Here is an 18651-nt window from a genome sequence, read left to right on the forward strand (position 1 = left end):
TATGATTGGACGCAGCCGAGATTCCTTTAATACATTTTATCTGTGTTTTAGGCAAAATTAGAACATAATTGTGGCACACGAGTTAGTTGTGATTAGTGTAAGAATATGATGCTGTTGCACCCACCCAATCCCACTCGTCACTACTGAATAATGTACATACGGTAACATCCGTACCTAATGGGCCACTATGGTGCACAGTGATGTCAGTGTTCTCAATGGACCCTAAATCTACAGCTAAATATCCACAGACACTGGGTTTTTTTTCTATGCACCTACAGCCATGAACAATTTCTAACCTTCTAATTATCATTTAATCACAGAGATAATTAGTATCATAAGTCAGTCAAAAACTGGAGTGGGGGGGGGGGGGGCGGCTCCAGTATTTAAAGCCCCAACACACCCAAACCCGCTGGATGTTGCTAGTACATTAGCACAACATTAAGGGCAAACCATATCCTTGCAGGTCTCTGTTCAAGAGGGACAACTTCTCTTCTAACATTTCCCCCTTTAGACTATTGGGACTTTTTAGGGGTGTCAGGAATGCTCTGACTTAGTGGTGTAAGGTTCATTAATAGAATGTGTCTTTCATAAGCCTTGGTTTGCTTGAACATCAGATCTGTTCCATGCAGATGATCCAATACCCCAAGTACTCCGTAGCACTGGTTAAACCTACAAATAGAAAATGTGTTGAGAACAATGCATTTCTTGTATAGCAGGTTATTTGACATCTGGTTGTACAGATAGGCACAGTGAATTATTGATTTTAATTGGAGCAGGGGCAGTGAGCATGCCCAGTAGGCACCTCCTGAGCTCTTCATAGTCGGAGAGAGGAGAAAGTAACTCGGAAAGTAAAAGGGGCGGAGCTTCATGCTAGACAAGGACATCCGTGAAAGAGCTGCAGTGCAGCTGTTTGTAATGGGGAAACAAAATAAATCTGCATGCAGGGAACAAAGTCTGTTGTTCTGGGGCTGTTTAGAGTAACCAAGGCAGCAGCTAAGCAATTAGCATCGCTAGGGTGTGCCCAACTTAGTTCTCCTTGGTTTGGAAATGAGATATTGGACAGACAAGTGTCCACATATAGTGTACACAGTATTTCAAAGTAGACTTTAAAGAATACAATATATTGTGTCTATAAAGAGTATATTTAAATTTTAGAAGCTGCCATATTGATTAACCTTCCCTAGAACATCTGCATTACGGGAACAGCGCAATTCATGTTTGACAACTAGATGGTGCTGTTGAATTTTGGACATGCTCTATAGAAGTTCCAAGCCCATATTGGGACATTTTATATATATATATATATATATATATATATATATATATATATATATATATATATATATATATATATATATATATATATATATATATATATATATATATATATATATATATATATATATGTATATATATATATATATATATGTATATAAATGCTATTCTTTGGAGAAACAATGCATTCTTACACTGAAATGTGGCTTTTATTTTAACTGGGAGAGAAAGGTAAGTAAAGAATCACACCAGGCCTTTTAGTTAACCATTTCACAGCCGAGCAGGGAAGCAAATAACTTGAAGGTTCCTTGGGCTGCACTACAGCCTGACTTCTGCAAGGGATAATCTCTTGACATGTGACTGAAGTAACTCGTGATGCTAAAAGCCTTTAGACCCTCTTCTGAAATGGTGTACCACAATAATATGTAATAGAAGGCACTAAGTTTGCCCAGGAGCAGTTACCCATAGTAACCAATCAGCAGCTAGTATTTACTGGTCACCTGCTTAAAAGCAAATATCTTATTTGTTGCTATGGGTTACTCTTTAATACCCCTGTGATCCATGGCTCCCACAGCATATGTGTGGTCCCTTCTAACAGTACTTACTTGAGATGGTGAAAATCATGGAACTCTGGAGAAGGCAGGAAAGGCAGGTGGTAGCCACAGTGTGAGATGGTGGTGGTGATCAAAGCCAGGCAGAACCACAGCATGGTTGTGGCCACGTGGGATCCCATTACCATAGGGCCGACCATGGATGGCAGCATGTTGGAAAACTGCAAAGACAATTAACAAGATTAAAAGCAGTTCTTTGGATTTCTATCTGACAACAACATAAAGGGGATATATTATGTAAAAAAAAAAAACCAGAATGTTGTGTTTCTGGCTGATTAATTGAATATTTCTCCCTACTAATCCCACCCATCTGTTCCACTTCCTGCTGCCTTCTTGCCCAGGCTGTGGAGGGGGGCCGGCACTATAGGAACCAATCAGCAGCTAGGCTGACCTGATAGCGAACTCATGCCTGTCTTTGCTTGTGTGACTGCAGGGCTGTGATTGGCTTTTTCCTTCCTACTGTGCTTCTAATGGCAACTGTTAGAACATACAATCCCCTCATTTGAAACAGGTACAGGGACCATAGCAGATCTATGGGGAGCTCCAACAAAGGTGAAACCAGCTCCATATATTATTTATTATTGCCTGCAAGTTTTTTAGGGGGGAGGTCAGTTATGCTATGTCTCCTTTAAAAACTCTATTCACCTGTACAATGTCAGCTACTGGCTATAGGCCACTCTATGTGCCCAGTGAGTGTAGCCATACTAGACAGTGCCAACAGTGGCATTAGCCCGTGTTAGGGAACACCGCTGCTAAAAAAAGGCAACATTACCCATTGCTAATATACAACCCGGATTCCAAAAAAGTTGGGACACTAAACAAATTGTGAATAAAAACTGAACGCAATGATGTGGAGGTGCCAACTTCTAATATTTTATTCAGAATAGAACATAAATCACGGAACAAAAGTTTAAAACTGAGAAAATGTACCATTTTAAGGGAAAAATATGTTGATTCAGAATTTCATGGTGTCAACAACTCCCAAAAAAGTTGGGACAAGGCCATTTTCACCACTGTGTGGCATCTCCCCTTCTTCTTACAACACTCAACAGACGTCTGGGGACCGAGGAGACCAGTTTCTCAAGTTTAGGAATAGGAATGGTCTCCCATTCTTGTCCAATACAGGCCTCTAACTGTTCAATCGTCTTGGGCCTTCTTTGTCTCACCTTCCTCTTTATGATGCGCCAAATGTTCTCTATAGGTGAAAGATCTGGACTGCAGACTGGCCATTTCAGTACCCGGATCCTTCTCCTACGCAGCCATGATGTTGTGATTGATGCAGAATGTGGTCTGGCATTATCTTGTTGAAAAATGCAGGGTCTTCCCTGAAAGAGATGACGTCTGGATGGGAGCATATGTTGTTCTAGAACCTGAATATATTTTTCTGCATTGATGCTGCCTTTCCAGACATGCAAGCTGCCCATGCCACACGCACTCATGCAACCCCATACCATCAGATATGCAGGCTTCTGAACTGAGCGTTGATAACAACTTGGGTTGTCCTTGTCCTCTTTGGTCCGGCCATGACATGGCGTCCCAGATTTCCAAAAAGAACTTTGAATCGTGACTCGTCTGACCACAGATCAGTCTTCCATTTTGCCACACTCCATTTTAAATGATCCCTGGCCCAGTGAAAACCCTGAGCTTGTGGATCTTGCTTGTGGAAATGGCTTCTTCTTTGCACTGTAGAGTTTCAGCTGGCAACGGCGGATGGCACGGTGGATTGTGTTCACTGACAATGGTTTCTGGAAGTATTCCTGAGCCCATTCTGTGATTTCCTTTACAGTAGCATTCCTGTTTGTGGTGCATTGTCGTTTAAGGGTCCGGAGATCACGGGCATCCAGTATGGTTTTACGGCCTTGACCCTTACGCACAGAGATTGTTCCAGATTCTCTGAATCTTCGGATGATGTTATGCACAGTTGATGATGATAGATGCAAAATCTTTGCAATTTTTCGCTGGGTAACACCTTTCTGATATTGCTCCACTATCTTTCTGCGCAACATTGTGGGAATTGGTGATCCTCTACCCATCTTGGCTTCTGAGAGACACTGCCACTCTGAGAAGCTCTTTTTATACCCAATCATGTTGCAAATTGACCTAATTAGTGTTATTTGGTCTTCCAGTTCTTTGTTATGCTCAAATTTACTTTTTCCAGCCTCTTATTGCTACTTGTCCCAACTTTTTTGGGATTTGTTAACACCATGAAATTCTGAATCAACATATTTTTCCCTTAAAATGGTACATTTTCTCAGTTTGAAACTTTTGTTCCGTGATTTATGTTCTATTCTGAATAAAATATTAGAAGTTGGCACCTCCACATCATTGCGTTCAGTTTTTATTCACAATTTGTTTAGTGTCCCAACTTTTTTGGAATCCGGTTTGTAATCTAGTGCGGGAGAGTATAGGACTAGGCAGCATTGTAACATTTGGCACACACAGCACGTAGCTGTAATGACTCAGTGGTTTGCCACTGTATTATGTAAGAGACAACATTCATTTAGGTGAAATATCAACTTACAATATGCTCCAGGGGATGTGCATACAGGCACACCACTCCTACAGGTGCCGTCCATTCATGGTGCTTCTTGTGGATGCGCTTGTACAATAGAGGGTGATGGACCAGCCTAGGAAATGTATAATGAACGTATAATATCATACCTTCCAGATGCTCATATTAGGGGAACCTAAGTTGTATACCCAAAAGGAATGGGGGCTAACTTAATTGTAATGGGGGGGGGAGGGGGGCTAAGTAAATGTATTTTTATTATAAAACAGAATTTATGCATACAGGTGCTATCCTACAATTTCCTGCACATTGTATAGCTCCTAGAACAGGAAGCTGTATGGGTTGAATTCTTTGTTCAGGACGTCTGTCTGTCATGGAGGTCATTTGCAATGAGCTTGCATCATATAAATACACATGGCATATTTATTAACACTGTATACAAATGTCACTGGTGATGTTGCCCATAGCAACCAATCAGCAATTAGATATGAACGGTCTCCAACACACCAAAAGCAAAGATCTGATTGATTGCTATGGGCAACATCACCAGTGATGACTGTTTCCAGTGCTAATAAATACACACAGACTTACATAGATACATAGAAATACATAAAAAGGGGGTTGTGGGAGCATGTCTAAGTAAAAATATATATGTACAAATTAGCTACAAAGCATGCAAAGAGAGGGGTTTAACCGCCATGTATGGGGTTTACCTTGCAGTAGTATGGTGGCTTGTAAATGTTATGATCAAAACTTTGTAACTAAAAACCCTAGTTTTCAAAAGTGTATGCACTTGCACCGACTGCACTACATTACTAGTGAAATGGGACCAGGGAATGTGCTTCGATCAATCCCCTCACTTTTGTACACACAGACTTTGAACTTAAAAATATTGAATGAAATGTAAATATTGCCATAGCAAATTATTTACAACCAATCAGCACATGAAAGATGCTCTTTAACCCTTTCCATCAGGTTTCTGATGTGCTGGTAATAGATCATATAGAAACCTGTAAATTTATAATATAAGGTATCTGCACGGTGGCACGTCTATGCTAACTTTGTAGGTTCTGTCACGGGTGGCCATGAGATTTTCTCAGTACATGTGTGGCTATTTCTATGTTAGATGCTGGCCCTGGAGACCTGGGGAAGCTTATCGAGCTTTAGGGATATATCAGTACCAATATAAAACCAGCACAACGCAGCAATTTCTAATCTCCTGCATGATTTATTAGCAAAATGCAACCCCAAAAGCATTGCATTTCACTAATTAATCACAAAGGGGGGTTCAGGCCCGGACTGGCAATCTGTGGATTCTGGCAAATGCCAGAGGGGCTGCTGTAAGATGCCATAGGCAGTCACTATTAAGTGAGGATGTTTGGGCCTATGTGTAATTGACATGCCAGGGCCTATTTTAGATCTCACCTTGCTTAAGTTTGTCTTGGTACTAATTCAATAGTAAGGTGGCTGAGCCTGGGTGTGCTTGTTTTAATATAGCTGTAAGGATACATCCCAAATGTTGATGTAATACAGATCCCAGCATGCTTTACATGGAACCTGTGCTAGCTGTCACTGCACTCCATATTCCCTCTCCCTCCTCACCCTCTATAATCGTGTAGCGTAGGCATCAGGTCCCCCCATTACGGTGCATACATATGATTTTAGGACAAAGCTTTGCTTTTTCCAGTGTGTGCTACTTAACCTCGCCTCCCAACGACTCCAATGGTATTAACTCACCGGTGTGAATAATAAAAGAGAATTTCCTCAACCAGCGCGAAGACTGTGAGTTCCAAAAGGACCCAATGGAATGTAGGCAGCTCAGGGCCACAGGGATTTCCTCGCCACAGCATGATGGGATACATGAGAACGATCATGGGAAAGGAGAGAAAGACCTGATTGGCAAGCACAGTGATCACGGCCTGTCGGAGCTTGGCTGGATCCACCTGGAGATGAGAGGTACAGTGGGTGCACAATAAAATAAATGAATACTGACGGAGTATGTCTGGGCTTTGGCTAAATACACAGGATTTGAAATCCTGGCAGGGGAGGAGGGGATTAAACACTGATGTTACAAATTGTAACAAAGTATCCACAGCTTACAGACTGCAGGAACTACATAACCCACAACGCATTGCCCTGTGATGTTCCTTTCATTATTAACATCACGTGTGCAGGGAGTTGTGGGATTGGGAGGATGCAGGCTGAAGGCAGGCTAAAGACAGGCGACTACTGTTATATTTTATCTGAGTCTCAATGCAGTCAGTCAGATCAGCAGGGGAACAGGGGGTGGGGCTTATGGAACTGTTCCAATCCATATTATTACATTAAAAATAATGAAAAGGCTGCATATTCTTTAATTGATGTATATTACAAAGTTGCTTGAAATTCTGTTTACTTTTCAAAAAACTTAGTTGTGTTTGGGTGGGTTCCCCTTTAATCAGGTATAATTTTAGCTTTAACAAGGGAACATTTAGAGAGAACAGTAACATAACATGAGAGCGCAGCATACGCACGGGGTCGTTCTTCCCAGGCTGGATCCGGTATTTGGTGATGAAGTATGGCTTTCCAGTGAGGTCGATAAGCATCAGCATGGCATTGAAGACCCAGAAGGAAAGCGTGGGCATCAGCATGGTACCTGTAACGGGTTAGGAAGGATCTAGCAACTATTGTCCAAACACTCCTCAAACACCTCTGGCATACAGTGCACATGTTTAAATATACTTGGTTATTGTCAATAAAATGCACAATTTAGGCAACCCACCTCATGACTGCCACAACCAGCTACTCAAAGACTCTTTGTGCTACACAGGGACACTTTGTCCCTTTTGGATAACCCCCAATCCCTTGGGTGGTTGAAAAATCTGTACGGCCCCATATAAATAGGGATTATTGGGAGGTCAGTATGTAATATGACCCATAGCTACAACCTATTAATCAATTCACCAATCTGCCACTGGGTGGAACATTCTGAGAAAACAGCAGAGAACACCCCCACCTACATTCCTAAGAAACTGGCATCGCTGCCAAGGCATCAGGCTTCATATAAACCAGCCATGTCAGCATTCTTATCGCTCCTCATTGGTGCAGATTCCCTTTAGCCTAGTGACTCCTTAAAGGGCCAGTTCACCTTCAAATGAACTTTTAGTATTTTATAGAATTAGTAGTTCTTAGCAACTATTCAATTGGTCTTTATTTTTCATAGTTTTTTTTAAATTATTTACCTTCTTCTGACTCTTACCATCTTTTTAAATGGGGGTCCCTGACCCTGAATGCCAAACAACTATTGCTCTGTGAGGCTAGAATTTTATTGTAATTTTACGTTTTATTACTTACCTTTCCATTCAGGCCTCTCCTATTCATATTTCTATCTCTCAAAACTTCTTCTAGGTTACTGACTCATACACGAATAATCAGGACAAGGCAGGTAAAAGGGTCTTATGGGCATAGTTATTATGGTGTGTAAGCCAACAAGCAACCAATCAGATGTTTGCTTTTGTTATCTTAAAGTGGCCAGCTTATCTGCCCTTTATGGGGTACTTCGACAGGCCTCCCCGACCAATATCTGCCCAAAAATTGACAATCAGACAGGCTTGGCGATCTCGCCAAATGAGCAAATCTTAGTGTGTATGGCCACCTAATTATTACTAATTGTTTATCATCACCAGTGATGTTGGCTTACTAGAATAAATATGCCCCATAGTTGCTGTAGTTACCTGGAAAAGCCCATCCCTAGCAAGAATAAATACAGCTTTTTAATAAAAACGGTCAGTCACTTTAGTATGAATAGGCAAGGCTGGGGGATTCACTTGTCACTATTCAACAAAAATACATGTACAACATTTCATCAGCTTCAAAATATCTCATATAAAAGATACCCAGCAACTGAATTAGGAAAAAAACCTTTATGAAGGATTAATTAGTTTATGTGAACTTGTTGCGAGATAAAGGACAACTAGTAGGTAAGAAGAAATACTCTAATTATCTAACAAAATTGATACCACAATGTATTTTAGTTCAAATTATCCCTTGTATATTTTTATTAATATTTTAAGAAACTGTAATATTTTTATAGCCATGTAGCCCCATATGCCACGGCCCTAACATGACTATAGGAGGACTACTCACCCAAACAGAACAACGCCAGTTGATTTCCATCAAAGAAAGTGTGCAGCTTCCCCCACTGTGCTTGCCAAAAGTCCCCCGAGGCTCCCCAAAACTGCTGCAAGTGCCTGAGGAGAAAGAGGTGCACCAGTGAGTCTCATATATCACCTAATGGCCGCACCCTGCGTCGCTGCACGTGCCAAAGGCTTATTTATTTACTATATGAAAAGTTATATCATTTGCTTATTTTTGGGGTGGGGTTAATATTAGGGAAGCACCGAATCTACAATTATAGGATCCTGCCGAACCCCAAATCCTTTGCGAAAGATTCGGATGAATACTGAACCAAATCCTAATTTGCATATGCAAATTCTCTGCTTCTCCTAAATTGGTCTTCATTTTTTTTATAGTTTATGATTGATTTGCCAACATTTTCTGACATTTTTCAGCTTTCAAATGGGGGTCACTGACCCCAGCTGCCTAAAAAAACTATTGCTCTGTGAGGCTGCAATCCACAGGGATCACACCAGCCCAGGGACTGCTGGCCAATGCACAGGGTGGTCCTCCATGACTGGGACTGGTATAGTGACGGACACGCCAACCAGGGTACCAGGAAACCAACTTGTGGGCTCAGTGCATGTAATGTAAAGGTGAGTGAATAAAGGAGGAAAAAATAAAATCTGTGACTACAAACAGTCAGGGTCAGACTGGGCCACCGGGACACCGGGAAAATACCCGGTGTGCCCCAGCTGTTGGCGATTCCCTTGCCGCCGATGTCCTCCCCTGATGTGTTCACAAACGTGCATTCAGAGGAGGACGTCCGGCGGGGGCCCCTGAGGGGGGGTACGGGAGCCCCGGTGGGTCCTGCACCCCCCATTCCGACCCTGCAAACAGTGGTGTACCTAGAAATGACTGTGCCCTACAGTTCCCACTTACAGGGCTCTGCTTAGGAGAGATTAAAAAAAAAAAAATTAAATCTGACACTCTTTTTACCCTATGATTATCACTTATAGATAAAAGGGGCAGTATACCCTCTTATTTAAAGTGACTTCAATGAATAGGCTTGTGTTGAACATACCTTTTGTCTATAGTTTTATAGAAAAGAAAAATGTTTTTGTTATTTCTTGAGCTAAACATTAAAGTTACTCCATGTTTGGTCCTTGCGAGTCATAAGAGTGAATACTTTTAGTTCAGATGTTTTTGCCTTTGGCCATATCAGGTTGCAGCAGTTCACCTTCCACTGTCCCTATGCAGAGATATGATATATACATTAGCCTCTCACAACAGATTTACTCACCATGTCACGGAATTCCTAAAGGCAGCAAAGATGAGAAGCCCAGTGCCCAGGACAAAAGCTGTCTTCTTTACAGAGTCCCACACCTGGCCATCCTGTAGAATGACGATTTTGGTTCAATTAAAATGCAGCATGAAGGGTTCAGACTTCAAGGCCCATTTACTGACTTGGTGCAAATGAACTTCACAGCAGTAACCCAATAACCCATAGCAACAAAGCAGCAATCATGTGCAGTTAGAATAATCAAAGCATGTAAACCAAGGCGTGTATGGGTTGCAATACAATCCTGCAAGCAGCGCAACAATACAGAGCTTGTGTCACGGGGACTGAAGTGAGAGCTCTATTACCTGACTCCGACGTTCTGCAGGACGGGAGGCATCACCTTCCCCCATCTGTAACCAGACATAAAGACATGGGACATTTACACGTTGGAAAAAACCCTTAATTGCACCCTTCTCACATAGTAAAGGAAAAAGGTAGGGGAGTCTGAGGAGCAATCGGGAGTGGTGGGCCAAGCATGGATTTAAAGGGAGGCAAAGGCTGCGATGCACTATGTATGCGCTTGTCTCCATCCAGCCAAACTAGGTGTAGGCAGAGGAGGTCCTGTCCACTGGCACTGGGGGGGGGTCCCCAGAGATCCCCTTCCCCAGCCTCTCTCCTACCTGAAAGTCTGCAAATGGCTAGAGCTGGCAGAGCGGCGGGGAAGGTGGGGGGCGGGTTTCGGAGCAGGGTAGTTCTGCCACTGGTTCTGTCCCTGAGTGTTTATAGAAAATATCTTGTTGTAAATACATCCCAACACTTGATGTTACACTCAATTAAGTAGTTTGTCTAAATAGTTAAACATTAGTTAATGTGCTAATAAGTCAGTCAGTTCATTGGGGGTCAGGGTAGTTAGCCCCAAGTTTAACCCCTACCCACCTGCCTCTGCTGCTCCGTGTTGTCTTTGGTTAATATGTAAGTCACATAGTTGTTTACCTTTAAATTAACATTTAGTATGATGTAGGCAGTGATATTCTGAAATAGTTTGCAATTTGTCTTAATTTTTTATGGGTTTTCAGTTATTTAGCTTTTAGTTTAGCAGTTCTCCAGTATGATATTTCATATTTTCTGGTTACTAGGGTCTTATTTTCCTCAGCAACCAGGCAGTGGTGTGAATGAGAGACTGAAATAGGTATTGTTAAGGGACTGAATAGGTAGATAAGTAATAAAAGTAACAATAACAATTAAATTGTAGCCTCGCAGAGCAATAGTTTTTGCCTACTGGAGTCAGTGACCCCCATTTGAAATCTGGAAAGAGGTAGAAGAGGAATAATTCAAGATAGTTATATATAGCTATAACGTATTTTTCGGGGAAATCGCGGCACCGCGTATGCCATCCCACCGGCGATTTACATTCTCACCAGTGGGATGGCATTTCGGGGAGATTAGTCGCCCGCCCGCGGGCCGTGTGCCACAGCCCTAAGGAAGGTGACAGACGGGGAGATTAGTCGCCCTAATCTCCCCGCAATGCCATCCCACCTGCTAGAATGTAAGTCGCCAGTGGGATGCCATAGATAATACTTAGAATTCCCTCTGCTAAAACACACGTAGAGACAATTATCAGTACATGATCAGCACTTTTTGTAGCTGTGACAAGTAGCTGCTACTAGTAGCTCTGTGTGTCGTCGGCCTAATCCTTCTATGCCTGAGTTCCACATCAGAGAAGCTGAATTATACGACTAGGTTACTGATTACAATGTTTCAGTAAATGTTATCATAGCTGACAGGTCAGTAGGCCTGAGGTATAGAAGTGCATGTTTACACTGTAGCAGGAATGTATAATGTCAGCCACACCGGTGGGACACCGGGAAAAACCCTTGTGGGCCCCACTGACCCAGACGCAATCCCCACCTGTCGCTCCTGTTGCAGACGCTCCGCTGCAGCCCTTACTAACGCCGAATAAAGTATAAGGTACGCACGCAGGGGGGAGGCTAGTAGTGTGTGGACCCCAGTCCAGTAAGCTCTGAATTACAGAAAGATCATTTCTCATAGACTCCATTTTAATCAAATAATGCAGATTTTTAAAAAGTATTTCCTTTTTCTCTGTAATAATAAAACAGTACCTTGTACTTGACCCCACCTAAGATATAATTAATCCTTGGAGACAAAACAATCCTATTGGGTTTAAATAACCTTTAAATAATTTTTTAGTAGACTTATGGTATGGAGATCCAAATTATGGAAAGATCCCTTATCCGGAAAACCCCAGTTCCTGAGCATTCTGGATAACGTGTCCCATACCTGTATAGTTGTGATAGCTGCTGCACAGAAGCACAAGGAAAAAGATACTAATGTTAGAAAGAGCATAGTTCACCTTTAATTGGGCAATTCATCTTGAAATTAACTTTTATAATGTAGACAGTAAAATTCTGAGACAATTTGCAAATGGTCTTCCTTTTTCTTTTTTTTTTCATTTTTTGCTCAGCCACTCTCCAGTTTAGGATTTTAGCAAAAGGCTGAGGCACACACTTATATATACAACCTGGGTGCAAATCAGATAAACAATGTAAATATGTAAAAAATGCTGATGCACACCAGGAAAATGTAATCAAAAAAGATACTTATTTTATTTAGATCGACGTTTCAGTCCTCACCTGGGACCTTTATCAAGCTGTATATATAATTATAATTATATATATATAATTATATATTATAATATAAAATATAAAATGAAGACCAGTTAAAAGCTGCTAAGAAAAGGCCATTCTATAACATACCAAAAGTTACATTAAAGGTGAAGCGCCCCTTTAACAAGAGGCAGATGCCCTCATGATTTATCTACAGCAGAATAGGAAATGAATCTGAAGCTTTGATTGGTGGAATGTTATTGGAACATAACTCATCTAGCTAAATTCTCATGCTGGGAATGTTATCTGATCTGTTCAGCAAAAACCCTAGGCTTTGAATTTCTGTATCACTTCCCTTTTCATGTTCTAATTTTGAGGAATGAATGACAGCCCCGTAAATCTCTTCTGGCAAATTCATTATTGGGGGCAAAACTTACTTCATAAAAATCTACCAACTCTGCAAAACAAGCAGCCCAAGCTAAAAAGAATGTGCCAATTTTAAATAACTCACCTGTACCCCAATCCTATCTTACGTGGCCTCCTTACGGATCTCCATCTTGGAGAAGCGTATTTTTGTATTCTATAAGCTCTTTCTCAATATTATATGCTCCCTATACCCTTTGCTGTTTATAGTGCACGCACAGGCCGGGTCAGGAGTCTGTTGACCAATGGCAAAGGAAGGAACAACTAAAGAGATTGTTGATTGCAAATTATTTATTTCAATGGTAACAAACTATCTATAAACACTTTAACTTATACCCCCTTCAGTATGATGTGCTGGATTAGTTCTCCTTTAAATATAAATTCAAGAGGATGCCTTCCAGGCACTTTGACACTCATGTCACAAGTGTAATAACCTCATGCTACCCCAGGAAAGTCAACCTTGAATGTAATCTGAACAAAAGAATTCATAACTGTAATATATGACCTTCTGCTAGCTCTCTGGCCAAATGCAGCTCCAGAGCCCCGGGGCGCTACAGTACATACAAAAGATAGTGGAACATGTTTATTGCCCAGTGAATAGATAGGAGGACTAGTAAACAATGCATTCATCTCTCAAATATGTAACTGATTTTCTCTTTATGATGAATAAAACTATATATAGCAGAGGTTTGCAAACTGTGGGACTCGTGCCATTGCTGTGTAAGAGGGGAAGCCTGATGGATGCTTTGTTGTTCTGCTACTTATTTATGAAGGTCCAGCCATAAGAGCAATATGTGGGGTAAATGCTTATTTATCAAAACCAACTGATGAAGAACCATAATATCCAGATGTGACCCAATCACGCACTTACATTATAGCAGCAAACACCGTAGCTTATAATGCATGGAAATGCAAATTACAAGTACAGGTATGGGACCTGTTATCCAGAATGCTCGGGACCTGGGGTTTTCCAGATAAGGAATCTCTCCGTAATTTGTATCTCCATAACTTAAACCTGCTAAACCTAATTTAAATATTGAATAAACTCAATAGACTTGTTTTGCCTCCAATAAGGATTAATTCTATCTTAGTTGGGATCAAATACAAGGTACTGTTTTACTATTACAAAGAAAAAGGAAACCATTTATAAAAATTTTAATTATTTGCTTATAATGGAGTCTATGAGCGATGGCCTTTCCGTAATTCTGAACAGCTTTCCAGATAAGGGATCCCATATCTGTATATTAAAAGTCCCACAGTGTTGCATTGACCATGTCAATTCTATTTGTTGTTTTTTCCAGAATTTCAAGAATTAGATGTAGGCAGATGTGCCAAAATGTTGGGGGGGGGGGGCACTGGAACCAGGGTACGGGCCTCACCTGCCTCTAGCTCTGGCAGATTGGGAAGGGGACAGGGGAAGCAGAAGAGAGAGAGACAATGGGCGTTGTGTTGTCTTTGCTCGGCCAGAACATAATCTTGCAAGCCCCTCAGTTGCATATGATTTCAAAACAATTGCACATGCTGAGGCACAAAGTGAGACTTGCGCTTATGTCAATGGCAGACAGCAAGTACAGGGCTCTATTGCACAATTGTGATATTTATTTATGCCACCTTGATAATATCATATATAACACAGATGCCTTTGCTAACTGTAGGCATGAATAAAATCTGCTATTACAACATCACTTAGCAGGGCATCTTGCAATTATCAATATTGAACCTTATTTGCCAGTTTGCTGCCCAGTTCTCTAATTTAGCCAAATCACTCTGTATCCTGGCAGTATTCAGGGTAGAACTTATAGTTATGCGCAATTTAGCATCATCAGCAAAAATAGCGACAGTACTTACAATGCCCACCTTCAGGCTATTAATAAACAAGTTAAAAAGCAAAGGACCAAGGAGAGACCCATGTCGTACTCCACTAACAACACTGGTCCAATGAAAAAATGTTTATTTGATTACTATTCTTTGTAATCTATGCTTCAGCCAATTCTCTATGGAAGTACCTGTACAAATATTATGTTTCGGGTCAATATTCCTTATTGAAAGCCATAATCAAACGCTAGATCACATCAACTTCCATCCCTGAGTCTAGGTTTCTGCTCACCTTCTCATAGAAAGCAGTTAGACTAGTTAGGCAAGATCTATAAAAATAGATGTATAAAACCATGCTGATAGAGATTTGCAATGTATTCAAATATCTTATGCCTTATTACCCTCTCCAAAAGCTTTCCTACCGCTGATGACAAACAGCTCTATACTCTTCAGGCTGAGAATGGGATCCCTTTTTGAAAAGTGGCACTATATTACCAATTTTCCAGTGTCTGTTCTTGAGTGCAAAAATAAACTTTACCTTTAAAGATAGCATTCATTCACTTCAAATAATATGAAACAACTTAAGTTGGCCCTTTAGTTGCACCTATATAGAAACAGGTATGGGATCTTTTATCAGTAGCATTTGGGACCGTAATTTGGATCAGCATACTTTAATTTTGCTAAAAATCATTGAAAAATTAAATAAGACAATAGGATGTACAATGTATTGTTTTATTATTATAAAGGGAAAGGAAATCATTTTAAAAATGTTTGTTTCTATTGGCACACAGGGTGTATTTACTTGCTGACTTTTCACGCCCCATATACCATTGGTCTAATGATGTGTTCTCTGTAGTGAAAACATTCTATCTTATCTAACTTGATGCCGACACAAACAAGTACAGAACCTCACATGACTCTTGGTATCATCCAAGCAATAAGTTGTAATAAAGAATTGGCATTTGAATGGAGGAAGTCAAGATTTGTGTTAAAACACCCAGAGAGAAGTCAAACAAATCACTGCACCAAGGGCAATTCTGCTGTGTAATTCCATGCAGGTCCAACCGCGTAGTAAGCAATTTATGTACTTTTTTTAAAAACGTCCATGACGTAGAAAGCAATAACACTGCAGAGCAGCAAGACAGGCGCAAACAGGAATGTAAAGTTAGAGCAAACTCCATTAACCAATAAATTAAACTGTACTGATTGACTTTATTAAAATATTAAAAAAAAAGTCAATCTTAACTTTCACTGCAAATTTGGTGGCCCGGGGAGTAACAAAGAATGGCAAAGTACTAGAAGAAGATGAAAAGAACCCCATGTTGCTGCAATTTTTTTCTAAAAGGGGCATCAGCCTGGAGTATCAGATAAGTAAACACAGTCACTGGGAGGTGCACTCCCAGTGATTTTACCCTTCTTTCTCCTTTATTGTGTAGTCTGTTTTAACACCTACACAAAATGGTAGGCTATTATTATGGCCTATAATAGCCTCTAGGAAGGGACTGTGGCTGTGGGATAGCAGGTATAGTAGGGAGAGATGGTGCCTATAGTAGCAGTGGGGGGATAATAGGCTCTGGGAAGGGACTGTGGCTGTGGAATAGCAGGTATAGTAGGGAGAGATGGTGCCTATAGTAGCAGTGGGATAATAGCCTCTGGGAAGGGACTGTGGCTGTGGGATAGCAGGTATAGTAGGGAGAGACGGTGCCTATAGTAGCAGTAGGGGGATAATAGCCTCTGGGAAGGGACTGTGGCTGTGGGAAGTCAGGAATAGTAGCATATTAGCACAAGTTATGCAATGTTAATATAATAACCAGTCACTGTGTCCAAGGATTAGAAGTTCAACTTCTGCTAAATCACTATAAGCCCCAGACTGTGCTCTAACTAGCGTTTACAGGTACAGGGCACCACAGCAAAATCACTTAAGGGCCCACTTAAGACATTTCATAAACATAAATTAAAACTACTTAGTGTATCCTCACTGCTCCCATTATACATCCTGGACCCTCAGGCAGACAGCAAGGTTGCCACCTTTTCTAGAAAAGAATACCAGCCTTTCCATATTTTATCATTGTTCCCTATAAATAACAGTGGAATGAAGCATCATTTTTACCGGCCAGGTGCCAACCCTAGCAGTCACAGGGTCTGCTCTCTCAGTAGATATGCCCCTGGTCCCACAAGGGGAAACAAAAGCTGATCCAACACTTGGCACTTGGAACCAATGTTACACACTGTGCATCTCAAGTCCAGTATTGTTTACATGTTATTTGCAGCCAAACAAAGAATATCAGTGCTGTTAGTAAGCTCTGCCGTGTATCTGCTTAATGTGGAGTGCAGAGCTTTGCCCTGTATGGTTACCCACCTTCGGCATTGTGGTCCCAGCTTCCCGTGCCTGTTTTTCCTGGTTCTTCTGTCTCCCCTTTCAACCCTTTCATTATTGTTATACGGAATACAGTTCTCCCAATCTCCTCCTACTGGTCATGCTTAGCCACAGAGCTGAGGGTTACAGATTCCCGGAACACCTCTTAAAGGAGCAGCCAGAGAAGAGTGAGCCACAGCAAGGAAAGGGAAACCCTTGTATTAGTCTGTCCCCTTTCAAAACACACAAATCCACAAGGCTGGGCCTTTAACAGTGCAAAAACACTCATTCTTCTGGGATACACTTTAAATAGAATACCGGTATAATCTAAAAATAACGGTTTGCCTAATGAAATAAAATGCAACTTCAGAACATTTATTAAAATATTTAATGGTATTTAAAGTCACGTGCAAGTGTAAATGTAACCGAAAGCAGTGTCTGGCTGTCCCTTTCAGCAGGGCTGGTTCTGTCTCTTAAAACAATGCAGTAGCTGTCAGTCGAAAATGCTTCTTCACAGGTCTGTTTTTAGATGGCTTACAGTAATTGATATCTATTGGAAAGTTATTTCAGAGTTTACATCCCCTTTAAAAGCAGCTGCGGTGCATTTACTGAGGTTGGAGGATACATTCTGCTATCTTTTTCCTATTACCCTTTTTCCTTGTACCTTGAAGGGCACCTGCTAGAGCCATAAGCACAGAACTCACAACAGCCACAGTACACTACAACAGCTATGAGTAACCTGTACAAATATATTTATTTATTTAGAAATGGTGCATAGTGATATATTGAGATCATGCTCCACAAGAAGGCACAGGGGGTAGGGAATATCCATGTTTGCACTTAAGCTGGCCATACACGGGCAGATCCGCTCGCTTGGCGATGTCGCCAAGCGAGCGGATCTTCACCCGATATCCCCACCTACGGGTGGGCGATATCGGGGAGGCATGTAGGCGAATTCGATCGAATTCTACACGCGGAAATGGGGCAGTCGGTTCGGGGACCGCATCAACAAGCCGATGCGGTCCCCGATCCGACTGGATTTTCTGACCTGCCCGATCGATATCTGGCCAATTTCAGGCCAGATATTGGTCGGCCAGGCCCCTCGGTTCTGCCCCTACACGGGCCAATAAGCTGCCGAAACGGTCCAACTATCGGCAACTATAATTGGCCCATGTATGGGGACCTATAGGTAGGTAGGTAGGTAGGTAGGTAGGTTAAAGGGCCTTTGTGCTTACTTTAGCATGTATGACAACTTGTCCTTTAATTTTTTTATATCAGCCATCTTTAAAAAAGGACACTTAATAATTTTTCAAATGTTCTGTTGTTCCAAGATCACTATCCTAGGGGTCCTGTACGTAACCAGTTTATGAGACCCTAACCCACAAGCTGCAACCTGCGATCCGGACCCAAACTGCATTTTTACTGGCTTTGATCCACTGCCCGATTCGACCACCAACCTTGTCTGCAACCCGCTGACCACCATTAAACAGGAAGTGTAGTTGCTGCTAACAAGAGTTCAGAACTCATGTTTTTATTCCTTCATTTATATGTGGCAGAGGTTGATGGGTGTTGCTGTTACAAAAGCCCCGCCACTCCCCAGCCTGGAAATGATCTGAACAAATCTGTGTGACTGTGCAGACTAATTAAAAGTCATATAATGT

General features: G+C 41.4%; 1 protein-coding gene across 2 annotated transcripts; it reads right to left on the minus strand.

Annotated features, from left to right (window-relative positions):
* On the minus strand, positions 1 to 17103 carry faxdc2 (fatty acid hydroxylase domain containing 2). Of its 2 annotated transcripts, none has more exons than XM_002932315.5 (9): positions 16994 to 17103; positions 10138 to 10182; positions 9794 to 9885; positions 8521 to 8624; positions 6909 to 7030; positions 6133 to 6338; positions 4408 to 4513; positions 1881 to 2047; positions 1 to 669 (listed from the first exon to the last, which is right to left on the minus strand). In XM_002932315.5, the coding sequence occupies exons 1-9, from the start codon at positions 17000 to 17002 to the stop codon at positions 513 to 515; spliced, it is 1008 nt and encodes a 335-aa protein (XP_002932361.1). In that variant the 5' UTR covers positions 17003 to 17103; the 3' UTR covers positions 1 to 512. The 2 variants fall into 2 exon arrangements, with proteins under 2 accessions (XP_002932361.1, XP_031754574.1); XM_031898714.1 differs by lacking the exon at positions 16994 to 17103 and adding an exon at positions 10453 to 10476.
* Positions 17104 to 18651: the final 1548 nt, after the last annotated feature.

This window comes from Xenopus tropicalis, chromosome 3, assembly GCF_000004195.4.
Source record: "Xenopus tropicalis strain Nigerian chromosome 3, UCB_Xtro_10.0, whole genome shotgun sequence".
In the NCBI taxonomy this organism is placed as follows: domain Eukaryota; kingdom Metazoa; phylum Chordata; class Amphibia; order Anura; family Pipidae; genus Xenopus; species Xenopus tropicalis.

What these genes read in the sequence shown, in the direction of transcription:
- faxdc2 (XM_002932315.5), bottom strand. An exon ending in ACTGGCGTTGTTCTGTTTGG is followed by an intron (nt 7,031 to 8,520) that starts GTGAGTAGTCCT and finishes AACCCGTTACAG; the next exon opens with GTACCATGCTGATGCCCACG. An exon ending in CTCTTTTATTATTCACACCG is followed by an intron (nt 4,514 to 6,132) that starts GTGAGTTAATAC and finishes TACATTTCCTAG; the next exon opens with GCTGGTCCATCACCCTCTAT.